At 49.4% G+C, this 19,894-nt stretch overlaps 1 protein-coding gene across 1 annotated transcript in view; it reads left to right on the forward strand.

The window, feature by feature from the left end:
• Positions 1–19,894, forward strand: part of GALNS (galactosamine (N-acetyl)-6-sulfatase) — a 43,251-nt gene that overhangs the window by 12,808 nt on the left and 10,549 nt on the right. Inside the window, 3 exon segments of the mRNA XM_040075273.1 lie at positions 4,120–4,256; positions 6,711–6,813; positions 14,768–14,889. Of these exon segments, the coding sequence (XP_039931207.1) occupies positions 4,120–4,256; positions 6,711–6,813; positions 14,768–14,889 (362 nt within the window).

The raw sequence follows: 19,894 nt of genomic DNA on the forward strand, positions 1-19,894 counted from the left end.
TTTTATTAAAGAGCACATTCACATGCTGGAATAAAGGAGCACCTCGATCTGAGCACAAGGAATGAGGGCACAGGGTGGGAGCACCTGCCAGGCTCTCGGTGGAGCTCGGGATAATCAGTGCAGTTGGCTGCTTTGCAGGTTTTTGGAGGGGAAAGATGCCTCAGGAGTGTGTGTTGCTCTTGGCATCAACACTCAGTGAGTTCTGCTTCCCCACCAGGAATATTTATTCCCACACAAACAGCCTTGCTGCACTTCCCCGCTCGGCTCCGTTTTCCAGGTGAATTCACAACAAATCAGCGTTTCAACATTCCCCACATCACATCTGCCTTCTGGAAGGATCCAGCTGGAAAAAAAAAACCAACAAAAAAACAACCATATTCTATTGGTATTTGAATCCTCCTCCTCTCTTCCCTCACCCTCCTCCCCTTCCCCTCTCGTGCCTGCTTCCTGAAGGAGAAAAGAACATATCAACCCAAAGACAGCATTGCAACCTTTTCTTCCCTATCTCCCATGGGGCGCAAATTGAAATTGAATTAGACAGGGATATCAGGTCTGCTCGCTGTGATAACTGTAAAAGGATTTTATTTAAAAACACCCTGACATTTGTTCACCCAGTTTCAAATATTTAGCTTTCCTCCTTTCCATTCCTGGCGGGGGCGACTTTATTAATTGTCGCCTTTGATTCAGAGTTAAAGCTTGAAAGAGCTGATAACAGCACTGGGGACTATTTCTTCCAGCGCCGTGGCCCACAGCAAAAGGATTTCATTTTCTTAAAGACGTTGTGTGGATACTGAGAGTTTATTAAAAAGAAGGGGGGGAAGGAGGGGGGGGGAAAAATCCGTCCTTACGTGCGTAATACCGGCTGTTCCTCACTGATACAGCAATATCTGATCTCCCTCCGTTTATATATTATTTATTTTCTCTGGGCTGTTGCCCTCTCTGGATTTTTCTTTTTCTTTTCTTGGGGGAAAAAAAAAAAAAAAGGGAAAAAAATGAAATAAATAAAAGGGAAAAGCAACTAGAATGAAAGAGCCCTGTTGACAGGAGAAAAATGGTAATTTTTTTTTTATTTTTTCTCTGAAAATACTTCAAAGTTTTATAGAAATATTAACCTTTCCCCCCCCCCCCCCCCCTTTTTCCTTCTTCAATGCGGTGCTGCAGAGCACAGATAAATCCAAGTGGCTGTGGCATGGGCATTTAATTTCCTTAAGGAGTTTTCTCTGCTTCACGGCAAAAACGTTGTCTGAGACCAGAAACGTAATTGGATGATTAAAGAGAGTCATCTACATCTGGTGCTGGTTAATAAGGGCCAGCACAAGGGGAGCGTGCTGGCCCCCCAGGATTGTCCCCACGCTCTGGATAAATGGGGTGACATTAAAGGCACGAGCCTGGGGTCAGCGATTGCCTCTTATCAAAAGATTGAGGCGCTGGGATGGAGCCACAGCAGGAAAAGTGACTTTTGGATTAGATGGAGAAATTGTGAGAGCTCTGATTACAGAAGGGCTCAGGCAGGGGCCGGCTCCTGCGGTGGGTGTGGGAGCAGGAGGGCTCGGAGCTGCAGGGAATGAGCCAAGGGGCTGGGAGCTGCTCATGGCCTCAACTTCAGCCCTGGGGAGCTGGGGCTGCCCAGCCTGGGGGGACAGGGCTCAGAGGGACCCCAGCAGTGTCCCTGTGCAGGGACAGGGCTCAGAGGGACCCCAGCAGTGTCCCTGTGCAGGGACAGGGCTCAGAGGGACCCCAGCAGTGTCCCTGTGCAGGGACAGGGCTCAGAGGGTCCCCAGCAGTGTCCCTGTGCAGGGACAGGGCTCAGAGGGACCCCAGCAGTGTCCCTGTGCAGGGATGGAGCTCAGAGGGACCCCAGCAGTGTCCCTGTGCAGGGATGGAGCTCAGAGGGACCCCAGCAGTGTCCCTGTGCAGGGACAGAGCTCAGAGGGACCCCAGCAGTGTCCCTGTGCAGGGATGGAGCTCAGAGGGACCCCAGCAGTGTCCCTGTGCAGGGATGGAGCTCAGAGGGACCCCAGCAGTGTCCCTGTGCAGGGACAGAGCTCAGAGGGACCCCAGCAGTGTCCCTGTGCAGGGATGGAGCTCAGAGGGACCCCAGCAGTGTCCCTGTGCAGGGACAGGGCTCAGAGGGACCCCAGCAGTGTCCCTGTGCAGGGATGGAGCTCAGAGGGACCCCAGCAGTGTCCCTGTGCAGGGACAGAGCTCAGAGGGACCCCAGCAGTGTCCCTGTGCAGGGACAGCACAGAGCAGGGCCCAGGTTCTGCTCCCATGGCACAGGAAGGATGGGCAGGAGCTGATCCCAGGAAGTTCCACCTGGATATGAGCAGAGCTCTTTCCTCTGTGCCCAGGGGGGTGTGGGGTTCCCTGAGGAGACATCCCAGAACTGTCTGGACACCGTCCTGTGCTCTGGGATGGCCCTGCTGGAGCTGGGAGGTGGGGCTGCGTAATTAAAGTCATTTTAAGGAAAGGAAAATTGCTGCAGTAAAATATGGAATAAATGTTCTCCAAATCCCATCCAAGATGGCCTTGAGCACTTCCAGAGCTGGGGCAACCACAGCTTCTCTGGAAACATCTCCCTTGGTGCCTGCCCCCGAGGCCAGGCTGGGCAGGACTTTTCCCAGGTATTGACCTTGGAGAAATCCTGAGCTCGAGGGCTCAGGACCTGTTGGTCTGGGTCAGCTGATCCAGCTGCTTTCCCAAGGATTTCCACAGTCTTGTGCTTCAAGCTTTGCACTTTGTTTCCTCCCAAGGAATTGTGGCAGGATTCTTGCATGCAGCTTTAATAAGATGCGTTCCTGCCAACACCTCCTGATGAATGAAAGCCATTAAAAATTGAAATGACTGTAATCAAGTAATGTGATATTGTAATGTTAAACTTGTAATTAGACCCCTGCATGTTGCTTTCTCCAGCTCTTTTTTTTTTAAAATTTTATTTTATTTCTTAATTCTTCCTTTGTGTTCACTTTGTTCAGCCCAGCCTCTTAATACAAGGTTTAGTATCCCATTTTTTCCCTTTATTTTTGAGCCAGCATCTCACACAAAATCATTTATCATGTCATCGTTTGCTGCATTTGAATAATTTGTGTCAGCTTAGAGACTGGGGGTCTGTCTGTGAGTAAAAGGAATCAGAAGTAAAAGGTCTTTGATAGTCCCAACATCGTTCTGTTGGGATTGGACTTGGATTTTAGGCAGAAAGTGCTTTGGTACTCACAGCTGTGGGGTTGTATCCAGTGGTTTCTTGTTTCCCAACAAGTCTATGGCTGAAAATGCTCTTTTCCTGTCGCATCTCGTGCTGGTGCATCCTGGTGCTCCTGATCTGGCAGCATCTGCTTTAATTGAGTGTGTCACTGAGTAATTAAACACCCTACAACAGCTCCCACAATCGGGGAGGGAGCAAAGACTCACAAAGAATCAGGCAGAACACACTTTGTAGGGTTTTAAAATATGAATAATTAAGAGCAGAGAGATGTGTATGGCTTCCAAGTAAGGAAAAGGGGAAAAAAAAACAAAAACAAAAAACAACCCCTTGCACATCTCCATTGAAGCCAAACCCAGATGTTTTTCTCCCTTATTAAAATATGGACTAAAAATACCACAACTTTACAGTTCTTGAATTGTTGGAAATGGTTTGCAGATGAAGTCATCAGGCTCTTTTTGTTATTATCCATCTATCCCTGTGCTTTCTGGGAGCTCTCTCGGGGTATTCTGCACTCCAGAGATGACCTGGAGAAGGGAACCAATCAAGGACTTTTTTTGTTCCCTTGGTGTAAGTGCTGATTTTTCAATCCACTAATGAGCTGGAATTCGCTAAATTAAGTTGAGCCCTGCGACAACACACTCCTGGAAAAGGGATACACAGGAGTGAGGAGAGGGAGAGGAGAATGGGGGAAAAAAAAAAAAAAGAATCATCAAAATGCAATTTCTCCCTGGAAATGGAGAAATAGGGCTTGTTTCCTTTGCTTTATTGTTTTCAGAGGAGTTTGCTGGTGACCTCAGCAGTGTGAAGGGAGAGGTTTTCAGGGGGCTTTGGAGGGAACCTGTTTCCATACAGATTTTCCTGAAGGGCTCTTTGCAAATGTGTTTCTGTTGATTTTTTTTTCCCCCTTTTTGCTGCAGGTCAGCCATCAGCTGGGCAGCGTGATGGATCTGTTCAGCACCAGCCTCTCCCTGGCGGGTCTGCAGCCTCCCAGTGACAGACAGATTGATGGCATCGACCTTTTACCTGTCATGCTGCAGGGCAAGCTAATTGACAGGTCAGTGATTATCCCAGAGCTGCCAGCCCTGCTCCTGGCTGAATGGATGCCAAATTCGGGGCTGGTTTGGGGACTTTTTTTAACACCAGCTCACGAGTGTTTAATGTACACTGAAGGGATGCAGCAGCAGAGCTTCCCGCTGCGCTCCTGCTCCGCTGGAACAAGCTGAGGTGGGAATTCCTGACGTGTGGCATGTTGCCATACACTGGAGTCTGGGGACAGATGAAAATGTCACAGGGTTAGCAGGGATCCCTGGAACAACATATGGCAGGAGGGGAGATAAAAGCCTGAGAACTGGAGCCTGGCTAGGGGAAAATCCATTATTTATCACTGCAAAAGCTGCCCAGAGTGTGCTGGCTCCTTGTGCTGCTGCAGAGGATCTGGAAACACCAGGAAAATCCTCTTCCCAAGCTCCTGGGTCTGGAAATGCTTCTGCAGGGATAGATTTGGGTGAACGACCTGGAATCTTTATGTACTGTCAGCTCTTGGGCACAGGCACCAAGATCTGACAGCAAATCCTGCCAACAAATACTTTATTGGAAGTGTCAGAGGTCAAGAGAGGTCTTGGAGTTGAGATTTTGGGGAGGAATTTGGCAGCCTGGGAAATCTGACTACAGTCATATTCTTTGGGAGACAGCAAGGAAAGTTATGCATGGAGAACATTTTTTGGAGCTCTCTTCCTTGCGGGATGAGAGCCTTTGTGCTGTGAAATTCCTTCTGTGCCCGTTAAGCAAGGTGCACATCTGAGTGTTGCCTGACAGGAGCCTTGCAGGTTCCTGGCCCATCTTCTGGAAGTTTGGGAAGTTTCTTGGTTGTTTTAATAAAAGGGATTTTTCTGTCACCAACCCCTTGTTTGTGTTACAATAACAGTCACGCAAAGCACGCTGTGGCTTTTTTCCTTCTTTTTTTCTTTCCTTTGTTTTTCCCCCTAGACATGACCAGGACAAAGTTTTCACAGCCCCACAAAAACATCCCAGGAGATGCAGTAGTTGTGTTCTTTTAAGCTTAAAAAGGAAAAAGTGAATGGGGTGGCGGAAAAGAAAGAATTTATATCACAATAGTGAGTACAAGCTGGGATCCTCCTTCAAAATAGAAAATGTTTAAATGTTTAAAAGGAAAAACCTAAAACCTTCAGTCAGGGGGGCACATAATAACTGGTCAAATATTGGCTGTTGATGGCAAGGAAAAGGAGACTGGAGTGCTGTGTGGAATATTTTTGGGAGGTTTTGTTGATGGCACCGATTTAGATCAGGTGCTGCACTTTGGCAGGTCTCTCTTGCTGCCTTTATTTCACTTCCAGGTGTGTTCAGGATGCAGGAATGGGCTTTTCTGAGAGCAGCTTCCCCTTCTTCCTAGGGACCAAGTTGTTTTTCCCTTTGTTCCTGGTGACAAAGTTGTTTCCCCTTTGTTCCTGGTGGCAGCTCTTGGTGACAAAGGAGGGAGGCTCATTGTTCTTGTCAGGCTAAAAGAGCTCTGAGGCCACTCCTGTCATTCAGACAGGGATATTTAAATTTCCCCTTGCATTTAGGGACAGGTTTTTCCAGGTGGCATCACCAGAGTGAGTCGTTTTTGGAGTGGCATCTGAGAAGGAAAGACAAAGGTTCTCCTGACAGTGACAAACAGCTCAACCCTCACGTCCTGTCAGCAGCCCAAAAGACCTGCACCAACAAATCAACCCCCTCTCCTGCAGATAATCCCTTCCAGTAAAATTCTGTGCTGTTCCCTCAAAAAAAAAAAAAAAAAGAAAAAAACCAGGAGTGTTTTGTTGGGAAAACCAGCAGGAACATTGCTGGGATGCCCAGGGAACAGCACAGATGCAGCGAGTGAGATGCATTTCCTGGATGAATTATTAATTAGGGAAACCTCTGGGAACAAATGCAGCTTGAGCAGCGTGTTTACATGCTGCAAAGTGAGGTTTGGGGAGGGGGGTGGGGAAAAAAGAGGAGAGGAATTAAAACCACAGCATGTCTGGCTGCCAGGTTTTTCCATGTGGAGTTTCTCAGAGATGTCATGCAGAACACGGCAGCCGCCGATGTCCTCCCGGCCACGCTGCCCCTGTGACACTGCCAGCTCCGTGGCAGGGCTGGGGAGAGCGGCCTGAGATCCCAGAGCCCGTGAATCCCACTTTTCCCTCCCGGCCAGGCACTTGAGAGCTGTTTGACGTGGAAACCGCCACGCTCCAGAGGAAATCCCAGGGGCTGAGAGTTCAAGGATTAACAATCGCTGGCAGCCGAGCTGGATAATGTTTCATTCTTGCGCCGTGTGAGCTCTCAACTTGATGAACGCTTTAAGAAATGTTAATTGAAAACCTTGCAGAGGAGACTATTAGGAGGCAGCCTGTTCCTGCCTGATATCCACATGGGAAGTGGGATGCCATTAAGGGGTTTGTGGCCCTTATCAGGAGGCTGGGCCTGGCCTGGTGGTGTTTCTCATGCAGCTCTGCTCTCCTTGCAGGCCCATTTTCTATTATCGTGGCAACGAGCTGATGGCGGTGAGAGCTGGGCTTTACAAAGCTCACTTCTGGACCTGGAGCAACTCCTGGGAGGAGCAGAGCAAGGTAATGGCACAGGGACCTGTCCTGGAGTCACCAGGATCCTGGGGACAGACACCCTTTAAACTGGGGGGTGTCACCATGCTTCAGTCTCCTCAGAGCTACCAGAGCTGCTGTGCAGGTTCCTGCTGGATATCAGGAATATTTTCTGCCCCAGAAGGGCTGTGCAGCTGCCCAGGGAGGTGATGGAGTCCCAATCCCCCTATTTAAGAGGCACTTGGGGACATGGATCAGTGGTGGCAGTGCTGGGGGAACAATCGGACTCGATCATAGAGGATATTCCAACTGAAATAATTCTATGATCCCAAAAAAAATACTGAGGGGACTGGACCCACCCCCCCCTCCTGAAATCAGGGACAAAGGGAGGAAAATAAACAAATTCCAAGTTGTCCTGAGGGATGCTCCCTTTAATCAGCACTTAATCCTCCTTAATATTAAACCTTCCCTGCTGAATTCTGAGCTTTTAGATGTTCACCTGCCGTTGGACTCCCTGATCCTTGTGGGTCCCATCCAGCTCGGGATATTCCATGGTTCTGGGAGAGTCTGGAGCCTGGTGCCACAGCACCACGTGTCTCACGTTCCTGGCACAAAACACCTGCTGCCCTGAGCTACTGAAATGGGACTGGGACGAGTTTGTCGGGTTTGGGGTGGTTTAAAAGGAAAACTATAGGAAAGGCACAGTGGAAAATACAGCAGTGGTTGAAAGCAGTGAAATAAACGTGTTTAATCTGTTATCAGCGCTTTTGTGAGCCCACATCCCACCGTGTATAACATTTTATTTATTTTATTCATTTCCTGGCTGATCTCCTCACAGTTAGATGTTAAGCACTACCATTTCCTTTTCTTTTTGTATCTCTCTTAGCTCTAAACTCTGGGGCATTGCTGAGTGGCAGCTTCACACGTGTGCCTTGCTGCAGATACCTTCAGACAGGAACCCAGGGCACTAAGGCCCAGCTCTCAGCAATCCTGACAGCAGCCTGGGCTTGGGGAGGGATTGTTTGCATGATTTCTTTTTTTTTAATGCTTTTTTTTTTTTTTTTTTTTTTTAACTTATGGAAGGTCCTCGAGGCATCACAGGTGCAGAACTAAGTGCTGGTGACATTTGTGGATATAAAAGTGCAGGGATTCTTTCATTGGGATGTCCTGGGGGTAGAAGGAAGTGTCAGCTCCAGAGGAGTCATTTCCATTCAGGGCTGTAAATGCGTGTGCTTGTCTTTTTTCAGACTGCAGCACTTCAGGAGTCAGAGCTCGTTTTACAGGGAGCAAGGAGGGAAGGAAAGTTGGCTCTAGAAATGTATTTTATGCTCTGTCTCCGTGCTAATTCCACACAGATAAAATGAGATCATTCATTTGTTTTGTGTGTGAGTAAAACCCGTTTATCACCCGTGGAGGGTTTTCCCTGGGTGGGACCAACCGGGAGCTCCTCTCTCTGTGTGTTTGGGTGTAGGGTTGGCCTCCTGCTCTTCCCATGAGTGTGGCAAATTCCCACAGGCATTCTTGCTCTCCGTGGTGATAAAAGCACGTACCCACACTTCCAGTTGGGAAATAAATAATTCCCTGCACGGAACTCAACCCATTCCTACACGTCTGAGTGTGTAACAGTGATAATGGGGACCAGCTACTCCTTCCAGAGGCTCTCCCACTGTGAGCAGTGGCAGTGCTGCAATTAAGGAATATTTATTTCTTTCCAAGTCTTTGTTTAACTGCTGTCTGATAAAAGTCAGCAATTATCCTGTACATCAGAGAGACGATTACAAATCCACTCTCTTTCCTGCAGCTCGGATCACATGAGCTTGATGTGGGGAAAATTGGAGCACATTAGTGGCCAGAGCAGCCATTAACAACATGCAGAGGAAGCTGAGGCTGAGATTTGTTCCAATTCTCCTCGTGTCCTCGAGCCATTAATTACAAACCTCGCAAGTTTAAAAATAGAAATAAATCAGAATGCAGAGCAGCTCCACAGTTCCCAGCCCTGCTGGAGGAGTTTCTAGGCTCACCTTCCAACACAGTTCCCTTTCAGTGGCTGGGCTTCCCAGCTGTGTTGATATTGGACTCTGGAATCAAAAAGGCCACTTTGTTTGCTAATTCCATTTGAGAAACAACCATAAATCCATGCACATCTGTGGCATTTGGAATTCTGACTGTTGGCCTGTTTGTTCAGTAAGGTTGATTTGCCATCCCAGTAGAACTCCAGCTAACGAGGATTTGTTAATTGTATGGTCCTTAGAGGTCTTTTCCTCACTGTGAATCCAGTGAGACTTCCAGGCACGAAGCTCTCTGTGTGAAGGTCCCCACTCAGACCTGGAATATGTGGTTTTCCTGTCATCCCTTGGAAAGAGAGCTGAAGTTGGCCAGATGTGGCAAAACAGCTGCCTGCACATTTTGAAGAGGTTTGTTTTATGGGTAGGTGAAGATTTCATGATTTGGACAGACAGGGTTTAGCCAGCCCTCCTTTCACTTTCAAGAATTCCCTTGGTAATTGACTGTGGAAAATCACTGATACAGAAAACTCGCCCTGAGTTTGATCCGCATCTTTATTCGACTCTCAGATGAGATCATCTCATTAGAGCAGCCAGCTCCCCATTTTCCTGCTGATACTGGGGAACGGGGAGCTGGTGCCTGTCCTGGGTCTGTCTGGGATGAGCAGGATGGTGAGGGAGGATGTGGCCCCTCACCTGGAAAGCTGTGTTTGACTGGGGTGTGAGTTGGTTCAGTAATAAAGGATGTACACACAAATAAAAATGTACCAGGGAGAGACAGCCTGCAGAAAGCACAGCCCAGCAAGGCAGAACAGGGCTCTGAAGGCTCCTCTCCATCTGGCACTCGGAATATTTACTCTGGAAACATCCCATGCAGGCAGCACACAGGTTTACAGTCATCCTGCGGTCCCATGACAGCAACATGCCCTTGCTGGTCTGCATCCTCTGCCTTATGGCCTGGGATTAGGACTTGTCATCTGCCACACAGATGAATTGTGCCGTTCTGTTCTTCCCAGGTTTTGTTTGTTTATTTTTTAACCCCCAAGCAGTATTTTTTTTCCTAGTCTGACTCCTGTCAGGAAGTCTTGTAGTCTCTCTCAGTGCTGGAGGATACCTTGATGCTGCCTTTTTTGCTGGATTAACTGGATTTCTTGATTCTTGAGGGGGTGGTCTCTTGAAAGCATAAAGGGAAGGCTCACTGTGCAGAATCAAGTGGGAGTAAGCATTTTGTGGGACATTTTCCCTGAGGATTGCACAGGATGCTTATTTGGAGCTGTTCACCTGCTTTCCATCTATATAGGTGGCTCATGTTTACATAATTTGACATCTCTGACATTCAAGAGGTGATAAATGGGACAGAGAGAGATGAAAGGAAGCCTGACTTGAAAAATGTGTTTGTATTTTTAAACAGTTTGATAGAGGCAGAAGAATCTCCCTCCTGCACACGGGCTGAGTCCCTGGTGCTCTAGGACTGGTGGGTAGAAAGCTTTTCCATTGTTGTTCACCTTTTTTTTCCCTTGTAGCAAAGATCAGCAGTGATAAAAATAGCCACGTGTGCAGGAGCAAAGGGAGAACTGAGGATAAACCCGGGGAGATCCCTCTTGGTCAGTGAAAACACACAGGATTTTCACTGGCAGTCACCTGTAAAATGCTGGGGGTTTTCTGCAAGTAGGTGTCTGAAGGGGTAAAAAAATGGGTGTTTTCTATAAATTTACCAGAGTAGGCAGCAAGTCCTCAGGAATTTCCTAATTTAGTGCTGCGTAGAGGAGGCAGGAATGCGAGGTAGCAGGAGAAAGGAAATTTCCGAGCATCCAGCACCGAGCAGCCCTTGCACATCCCAAGAGCACTGCTGCAAGAAGGGGGAAAAAAAATAATGAAAGAAAAAACCATGGAAAACGCCCCTTGGTTGTGGGAGAGGGGCTGATAACATCAACCTTTGTGCCGGCAGCTGCTTGGAGCCTTCCGTGGGGTTCCTCGAGCGCTCCTGTGACTTTAAGGGCTGCGGAGGCTCCTGCCAGCAGCCGCTATTGTTTTAGTGCGAAATGCCAAAGGGGTTATTCCAGTCAGGCTCTGCGATTGCCCTTCTCCTCCACGTGAAGGGATCGATAAAGCCTTTTCTGCGCCGAGGGTGTGAAGTCAAGTAGAACCTCGCAAATAATGACATTTGATTGTGGTCCTTGTGAGCGTATGAACCAGGCATCGATCGGAGCTCGCTGCGCTGCCCATCATCTCCTAGGGCTGTCCATCACCTCCAGGGACTGCCCATCATCTCCTAGGGCTGTCCATCACCTCCAGGGACTGCCCATCATCTCCTAGAGCTGTCCATCATCTCCTAGAGCTGTCCATCATCTCTGGGGGTGTCCATCACCTCCAGGGACTGCCCATCATCTCCTAGGGCTGTCCATCACCTCCAGGGACTGCCCATCATCTCCTAGGGCTGTCCATCACCTCCAGGGACTGCCCATCATCTCCTAGGGCTGTCCATCACCTCCGGGGACTGCCCATCATCTCCTAGGGCTGTCCATCATCTCTGGGGGTGTCCATCATCTCCAGAGGCTTCCCATCACCTCCGAGGGCTGCCCATCATCTCAGGGGCTGTCCATCATCTCCTAGGGCTGTCCATCATCTCCTAGGGCTGTCCATCATCTCTGGGACTGCCCATCATCTCCTAGGGATGCCCATTATCTCCTAGGGCTGCCCATCACCTCCAAGGGCTGTCCATCACCTCCGAGGGCTCTCCCAGCCTCTTGACACATCAGAAGCAATTTGGGGTGCTCAGGGTTGAAGCTCGGCACCCACGCTTGGAGCTGGCTGCTCACCCCAAGGAGGATTTCACCGGGAATGGCCGGGAGGGCCAGGGCACCGTTTCCCTGCGCTTGCGGCAAACAGCAAGGAGCGACATTCCGGGCTTGAGCTAACAGCCGCGCTTTCCTCCTCGCGCTGCTAACGCGGTTTTGGTGCCCTGGTGGTGCTGGTGGAGCGAGGAGACCGGAGCAGGAGGCAGAGCTGGGCTGGGGTGGCTCCTGCCAGCAGGAGTGGCTGGGCTGGAGCCAGGCCGAGGAATTGCCAGAGGGCTCCCGTTAACACAAGTGGTGATTCCATCTCTTGGCAGGGAGCCCAAACTGGCAACCGGCTGTGTTTGTCTCATGTCTATATTGACACAGCATCTGTGGGCCATTTGCTCTGGAAATTAAAGCTGCGCAACCAAAGGCTGCCACATCCCAGGGATGGAAAAACAACCCGGGGTGCGTGATTGCTGAGAGGGACAGGGATGGTGAGCGCTGGAAGGCTCACCTGGTGGGCAGGGAATGTTTTGTTTTTGTCAGGATAATTGGAAGGAAGGATTGCTGGAATCTCTCCCGCAGCAAACAGGTTTCTGTGGTGGTGCAAAACACTGGAAGAGCTGGGCAGGAGCTGAGCTGCTCTCGATGGGCTCCCTTAGAAGGCAGGAGAGGCTCCAGACAGCAGCCTCTGGTTTGGTTTTCAGGCTTTTGTGACAAAGGAGAAAAGCTCCCAGAAGTTTGCTGAAACACGGGGAGTGACCTTTGCGCTGTGTTTGATCAGTGAGCCCTGCAAATCCCGGAATCCTGGAGGCTGGAAAAGCCCTCCAGGCTCACGGAGCAATCCCCAGGTGTGAGCACTGAGCCACATCCAGTCCTCCCCTGAGCACCTCCAGGGATGGGGGCTCCATCCCTTACCTTGGATAGGGAGCAGGGACAAAAATTAGCAACGTGCTTCAATTATTGATCCCTGCACATTGTTATGGACGGTCTGACAATAAACAGCTTTCAGGGATAACGGGAGAGTGGATTTGGGTGGTGTTATCCCGGTGGGTAGGACAGGCTTAGGCAGCTCTTGGCTCCTTTCCAGCTCCAGGCATCACCTATACAAAATAAATAATATTGAATTTGATATACTTATCTCTCTCTTTTTCTTTTTTTTTTCCTCATTTGTTGATGAATAGAAAATCCTTGAAACTCTCTGCAGTTTGAATATTGACTCACACAGTACATAAAAATAGCAATATTCAATTTTATTTGCAGGGATAAAGTCGGAATGCCTTAGAAATGTCCTAAAATGGTATTCTTGGGGTTTTATTTACTTACCTATTTATTTATTTGACTTTTCTCCACTAGACTGCTTTTGAAGAGGGTATTGAGTGCTTAAATTAGAATGCCAGGTAGCTTTGGGCTGGTGGCATCGGGCAAATTGTCCCAGCACTTTCTTTCCTGGGAATCTTTGGGATTGTGTTCTGGAGTCTGGGCTATGAGGATTTCCTAGGAAACACAAGATAAAATAGAAACAGAGCAGTGTCTAAACAAACACCCAAGAGACGAAAATCTTTCACACTGAAGCATTTGCAGCCGAGGAGCATTGTACCAATTAGCAGGCTCTTAATTAAATTGCTTGTTTGATTTGCATCCAAATTATAATTTGGATGTTATGGAGGGTTTGATACCTTTTCATTAACTGGTCCTTTTGTGTGGGGGAAAAAAAAAAAAAAAAACAAACCCACAAAAATCTCTTTTCTCTGTGTGTTTCAGAGGCCTGTGGCATCACAGGGTGGGAAGGTCAATCAGTTCTGTATCCATTTAAAGTCCATTATTGGTCGGGCCAATCCAACCTATCAAACAACTCCCTTATTTTTCCAGTCAGTGATTCAGGAATCTATAGCCCTGTGCAGATAAATGGGATTTCATGGGCTTCTAAACTTCTTGCTTTATTGAAAAGCAGAATATTAACTGCTCCACTGACCAGCTGTCCATTAAAAACGCGGGATATTTTTAGAAAATTGTTTGCCAATCAAATCCTACCAACATCTGTAGAGAGCCTTTTCAGTTTGTTTTATAAGCAAATGCTACAGCTGCTTTCCCACTTCCATTGAAACATTCCCATTTACCTGCTCTCCATGTCTCTGTCCGTGTCTCGGGGCACTTTGGGATTGTGAGGAACAGCGTGGGAGCTGGAATTGTAAAACCCAGCTTTAACAAGTCCAGTTGGGGCCGGGCCTGGCTGGGCTGGGCTGTGGGGCCCTGCTTTATTGCCTGCCCAGGGAAATGAGTGCTTTTGCTTTTTTGGCTCTAGCCGGGGTTTAAATGGGCTCTGGTGGCCCTGGAGGCTGCAGGCCAGGGATTAGGGAGCTCCCAGCTGGCAAATCAGGGCTGGGGAGGGAGGGAGGGGAGCTGGCAGGGCTGGGGGCAGCTGGAGCTGGCAGCTCTGCTGCCCAGCGAGCACTTAACCCCTTGCTGCTCCCAGCTGCTTCCCCAGGAGATTCCCAGTAGCTGTGCCCTCCAAATCCACTGCTGCTGCGGGGCAAATCCCACCCTGTGCCCCTGCAGATGGTCAGGGACAGGAACGTGGGAATGTCTCTGCTCCCTGCAGCAATGCCATCCCCTCTGCCGTGCCCAGGTGAGTCCCTCAATGCCAGCTTGCCACCAATCAAATTGAAAACGCACCAGTTTTTATAAAATTTACCAGATTTGCTTCGTTTCTCAGAGAAAGTGATCCTTCAGGTGCTGGCAGGGGAGTTTTCAGGTGCCTGCTGCCTCTCAGGGTGTCTGGATGTCACTCCTGGGGTTTTGGGTTCGATCACAAGTGCCGAGCGATCCCGTCTTCCTGGGGCCTTCCAAAGCCGTGAAAACCAGCCAGAAAATCCTTTCCACGTGTGGAATTTTCATTATTCAATGCTTCCACCTCTTTGTCTCTTGTTCTGCCATTTCATTTTGCTGAATATTTTATTGGGATTATATTTTTGTAAGACAAGAATGCACGGCCTTGCTTCAGCTCCCGTGTCAGTGCGACACCACTGGGTCACCTTATTTTACCCCAGCAGCTCAGAAAGTGTTTTGGAGATCAAAGTGGGCTCCTGGTTTAAAATAATCCCGAGGTTTGTTGGTGTTTTGCTGGAGAAAGTGGCATCAATTCAAGTTGTGCTGCCTGCCCTGCATCGCCTTTGATGACCTCTCTCCTTTTTCCTGCAGGGCATCGATTTCTGTCCTGGCCAGAGCGTGGCTGGAGTGACCACACACACCCAGGAGGAGCACACTTGCCTGCCCCTGCTCTTCCACCTGGGCAGGGACCCTGGAGAGAAGTACCCCATCAGGTGAGCCACTCGGCACTGTCAGTGTTCAAGATTTGTTTGCTTTGGTAGCTGGTTCTTGAAATCTGCTTAAAAACTGTCCCAGAAAGCCATGCTGGGAAATACTGGCTGTCCTGCTGGCTTTTTCTCAGGAGAAGGACAGGAGCAGACCTTGTTTTCAGGTGAGATGGGTGTGCACGTGGACTTGCCAGCCTGGTTGTTCCTGTTCTGTGTCCTGCAGCCCCTTGGGGAGGAGGACAACACCAATTTTTGGACAGGACAGGGCTGAGTGCAGCACATTCAAACAGAGCTGCCGGGGAGCCGTGCCTCGGAGCTGGGGGTTTTGGGGCCAGGGAGGAAACAACCAGTGCTGTGTGGTGCTGGAATCTCTGGAGGGCAGACCGGTAACCTTCCAGTCTCCTACCCCAGCTAAGGGAGCTTCTCCAGAGGGCCTTTAGCAAGAGGATTTTGTGCCCAATCCGCTCCTTCCTCAGGCTCTCCTGGCTGTCGGATTCCATTCTCCTCTAAGCCTGCTATTGTAATATTTATCTCTGGCACACACCATGCCCTGAGAGATTCCTGCCAGGATTGATGCAGTCAGCAGCCAGCAGAGCCCACAAAGAAGCCTGTGCCACCTCCAAAAACCCTCCCGAGGTGTTCCCACCTCCCTCCTTCCTTCCCTGCAGCAAATCCAGGGACACCTCACCAGTGGCTCTGACAGGGAGAGTGCGGAAATAAATCCAGAGGTAAAACGAGCGCTGCCTGCCCAGAACTGGGTTTGTGCAGCAGCCTGGAGAGGCAGAGATGTTTCCTGAGCTGACAGGGCTGCAATTACTCAACTGGTTTGAATAATTGAGTGGACACACTCACCCCGTTCCTTCCAGAGGAACTGAGCCTGTGCTGCCCACTGAGCGTTTTCACTGGAGACAGGAGGGGAGAGGAAATATTTCCATCCTCTCTCGCTTAGCAGAGCACTTTAGAGGTGCACCAGCAGTGGGTAAAGCTCTCTGGGAGCTCTGCTCCCACTGCATTCCAGCACTAATGAACAAAGCACAGCTGCAGCTCCAGGGCTGTAAACAGAGCTCAGTGAAACTAAACGGGGCTGGGATTCCAGGTGAGACCTGGGCAGTTTAACAACTGTTTTATTTCCCAAGGGCCTGGAGGGACAGGACACGGGGAATGCCTTCCTGCTGCCAGAGGGCAGGGAGAGATGGCATATTGGGAAGGAATTCCTCCCTGGGAGGGTGGCAGGCCCTGGCACAGGTGCCCAGAGAAGCTGTGGCTGCCCCTGGATCCCTGGAAATGTCCAAGGCTGGACAGGGCTTGGAGCGCCCTGGGACAGCGGAAGGTGTCCCTGCCATGGCAGGGGTGGCACTGGATGGGATTTATGGTCCCTTCAAACCAAACCATTCCAGGATTCTGTGATTCTGTTTTAGGAAATGAGTGCATAGAAATAATCCGTTTTTCCAAAAATCAAAAGAAACGCGTAGCAGTGGCTGGACTGTCGCTTGCCTGCTGTGTGTGTCACCCTTGTCACCTGCTCCAGCTGACCCTGCCTTGCCAGGGGATTGCACTGGATGATCTCTAGAGCTCTCAGCCCTAAATTCTCAGTGATTTGGGGATTCTGTGGTACTGTTTGTGTTCCCTCTGGGTTTGAGGCAGAGGAGCTCTTCCCTCAGAGGTGTTGGCAGCACCTGCTTCCCTGTGATTCCGCTGTTCCTCCCCACCACCGTGGAGTGAGCATTGAAAAAAATTCCAGGCTTCCAACAGCAATCATTTCTCATATGGCTGCATTGATTTTTTGGATATTCACAAGCTGTTGCTCTGATTGAATTTTATGGCAAGATTATGACCCGATTATGGAGAGCTGTGCTGGTGTTTATTATGCAGCCCCTAATAGAAACCCTCTTTTTAGCAAACCACTCTTCCTTTCTCCAGCACATTCTGCTGCTATTGTCTCCTCTCTGGTCACAATGGAAAACTCATGGGAAGTGGGTCTCCTCTATCGAACGTGGTAATTAAATTATGCTCATTTGTGGAGCTGCTCCTGGTGTGTATTTTTATTTAGCTTAATTATCCCCCTTGGCAGGGAGCCTGCTGGGAGTCCCGACACTAATGTTTCTCCAAAGGGAATCCAGCATCCTGCTCCCAGCCTGCATCTGTCTGTCCCTACATGCTGGCTCTGTTCTCCCTGCCTGCTTTTGCTCGCTTTTTATTACATTTATTCCTTATTTAGCGCGGCCTTTTCTTCTCCCTTGAAATGATTTTAATAATCTCTCGTCTCTCTTGGTTTGCATCAGTTTGGGGTGAAGCCACCAGCAGTGGGTGTCACTGCTGCTCAGGAGGGCCTGGCATCACCTGGCACCTCCAGAGGGATTTGCTGCTTCTATATTTGGGATCTCAGAGGCAGGGAATCCCGGGAATCAGCAGCTCAGTGACCTGCAGCAACACCCCTGACTTGCAGGGTGGTGCCACTGCACGTGCAGGACACACAGAGACCGTTCTTCAAGGCTGCAGTTCTGTAGATTCAGGGAAGATTTAAGATGGACCCTTAGGACCGTCAAGTGCCATTAACCTGGCCCTGCCAAGCCCACAACTATTTGGGTCATCTCATGGAGGTTGGAACAAGATGAGTTGTAAGGTCCCTTCCCACCCAAACCATTCCATGACTGTTTTTCTGTATTAGGAAAATGAGTGGATTGAAATAACCTATTTTTCAAAAATAACCTATTGTTCCAAAAATCGAACAAAGCTGTTCAGTCTTTGTTGAAGTGGCTGCTAAAGGGATGCCTGAAGTTGCAAGTCCTGCAAGACCCAGAGGCAGCAGGTATCATGTTCAACTCCCTGGGATTCTTGGTGAGGCAGGATGAGTCCTTCCTCTTCCTCACACTGTTCACTGCGTTTCCTGGAGCCTGCCTGCAAACAATCCCAGCAAAAGGAGCTCCCACCTTCCACGCAGCGAAAAACTGCCGAGGCAGTTCCAGGCAGTGCTGGGGACACGTCTGGCAGTGCAGAGCACCCTGCCCGTGTTCCCTTCTTGTGCTGCCTCCCTGCCCTCAGCTGCAGTGGGAGCAGCCCCTCCCAGCACGGCTGGGACTTCTCTTCCAGCTGCTGGATCCCCCCTGCCCCACATCTTCTGCCAAAGCCGTTGTGTTTGCTCCTTTGCCGTGAAACATGCTGGAACCCTGCGATGGGGTGGGGTGGAGGAACCTCAAAGTTCATCCGGTGCCACCCCTGCCACGGCAGGGCCAGCTTCCACCATCCCAGGCTGCTCCAAGCCCTGTCCAGCCTGGCTTTGGGCACTGCCAGGGATCCAGGGGCAGCCACAGCTGCTCTGGGCACCTGTGCCAGGGCCTGCCCACCCTCACAGGGAAGAATTTTTCCCAAATCCCATCCATCCCTGCCCTCTGGCAGTGGGAGCCATTCCCCGTGTCCTGTCCCTCCAGCCCTTATCCAGAGTCCCCCTCCAGCTCTGCTGGAGCCCCTTTGGACCCTTGTGTAGGAGTTACCTCCTCCTTGGTGGTGAGAAGTGAACCCTTTGTGCCTTTTTGTCACCTAGATCGGTGCAGGCTGCGGGACAGGAAACCTCTGGGTTTTTATAGCTCTCAGCTTTAAACTATAACTAAGAATGTGTGCTGGGCAGCACAGAAAGCAGAAGCATTTCCCTGAGTCTGAGCAGGGCTTTGTTTCCTCCCTGGATGCAGCAACTGCCTTTGTTACCAAATTTATCCAAATGCAGAACTAAAAGATCTGATAGTTTGGTTTTTTTTTTCCTCGGCCAGATTCTGTTATCTTTGGGTTGTGCTGTGTGTGCTAAGTACCACAGAGGGAACTTGTTTCCCCAATGTGACCAATTCAGTGAAATTATCTGTTGGTACCATCCTCACAAGCAGTTGTCAGTTTTATTATCTGAGTCAGATTATTGTTTATACAGAAATTTACTAAAATACTGCGTTACCAGTCGAGAAGAACACAAATAATGATTGTATATATGTTTATATATATATATAAAGCAAAGCTGGCACAGCTAAAAATACAGTTAGTAAAATTCCTGATGCAGCCCGAAGTAGAAAAAAAATGTTTTGAAGCCAAAGAATTTATAACAGAAATCTCTGAAATGCTGCCAGTTTGAGCCAGAGGTGCAAAGCTTAATAACAAGTGAGGACAGGGTAAGTAGAGCCTGCTCACACCTTTTGTTACTCCAGGTCTCTAGCAGCTTCTGCTCTGAGCAATGAAGTTTATTGAATTATGAACATCAAAATTCCTGTGTTTTACTTAGGGCAATGGATTTTACTATTATGGAAGAAAATGGAAGTGATAAGGCTTGGTTGATGAACATAATGATTTTAGAACACATTAATTAAGAAGAGAGCTCACAAGTGCCTATTTCGAGCAGATGGAAAATTCAGGAAATCATCAGAGAGGTAATTGCAGTGGTTATGGAGCCAGGAAAAAAAAAAAAAAAAAGGGAAGGAGCTCCTGAAGGGAAGCTAAGGGGGAAAGGATCTGATAGAAAAGTTGCCAGTCTCACCTCAGTGCTCAGGGCACAAACCTGGCTGTGGGGAAGGGAGAGAAGGTGCAAATCAGGGGGAAAAATGCGAATAATAGCAAAGAGCAAGGATTGTACCCGGGGGAGATGCTGACTCCTCATCTTGGAAAAGAGGGAAATGGTAGCAGCTGCATTGCAGGGCTGAATTAGCAGCTGCCACAGGAGAGGTGACACTAAAAGTGTGGGAATTGTGGCAAAGGAGCCTCAGAGGTGGCAATAAAAGCCATGGAGCACCAGCAATGCCAGGGCTGGATGCAGCAAGGTGGGACTGGTACAGAGCCAGCTCAGAGGGAAGAGGGGGAAATAAAATCCACCTGTGCAGGAGAATGATCAGCCTGGAGACTGGGAGCGGACACAAACACATCCTGGCTGCCCTCTCCCAGTCTCTGGGACCAACTCGTGCTTCATCAGCCCACAGCTCTCAGGTGTTCTGGGTGGAGTGGTGCTGCGTGAAAAGGAATATTGCGAGAAAAAAAGCTG

Source organism: Hirundo rustica, chromosome 11, assembly GCF_015227805.2.
Source record: "Hirundo rustica isolate bHirRus1 chromosome 11, bHirRus1.pri.v3, whole genome shotgun sequence".
NCBI lineage: Eukaryota > Metazoa > Chordata > Aves > Passeriformes > Hirundinidae > Hirundo > Hirundo rustica.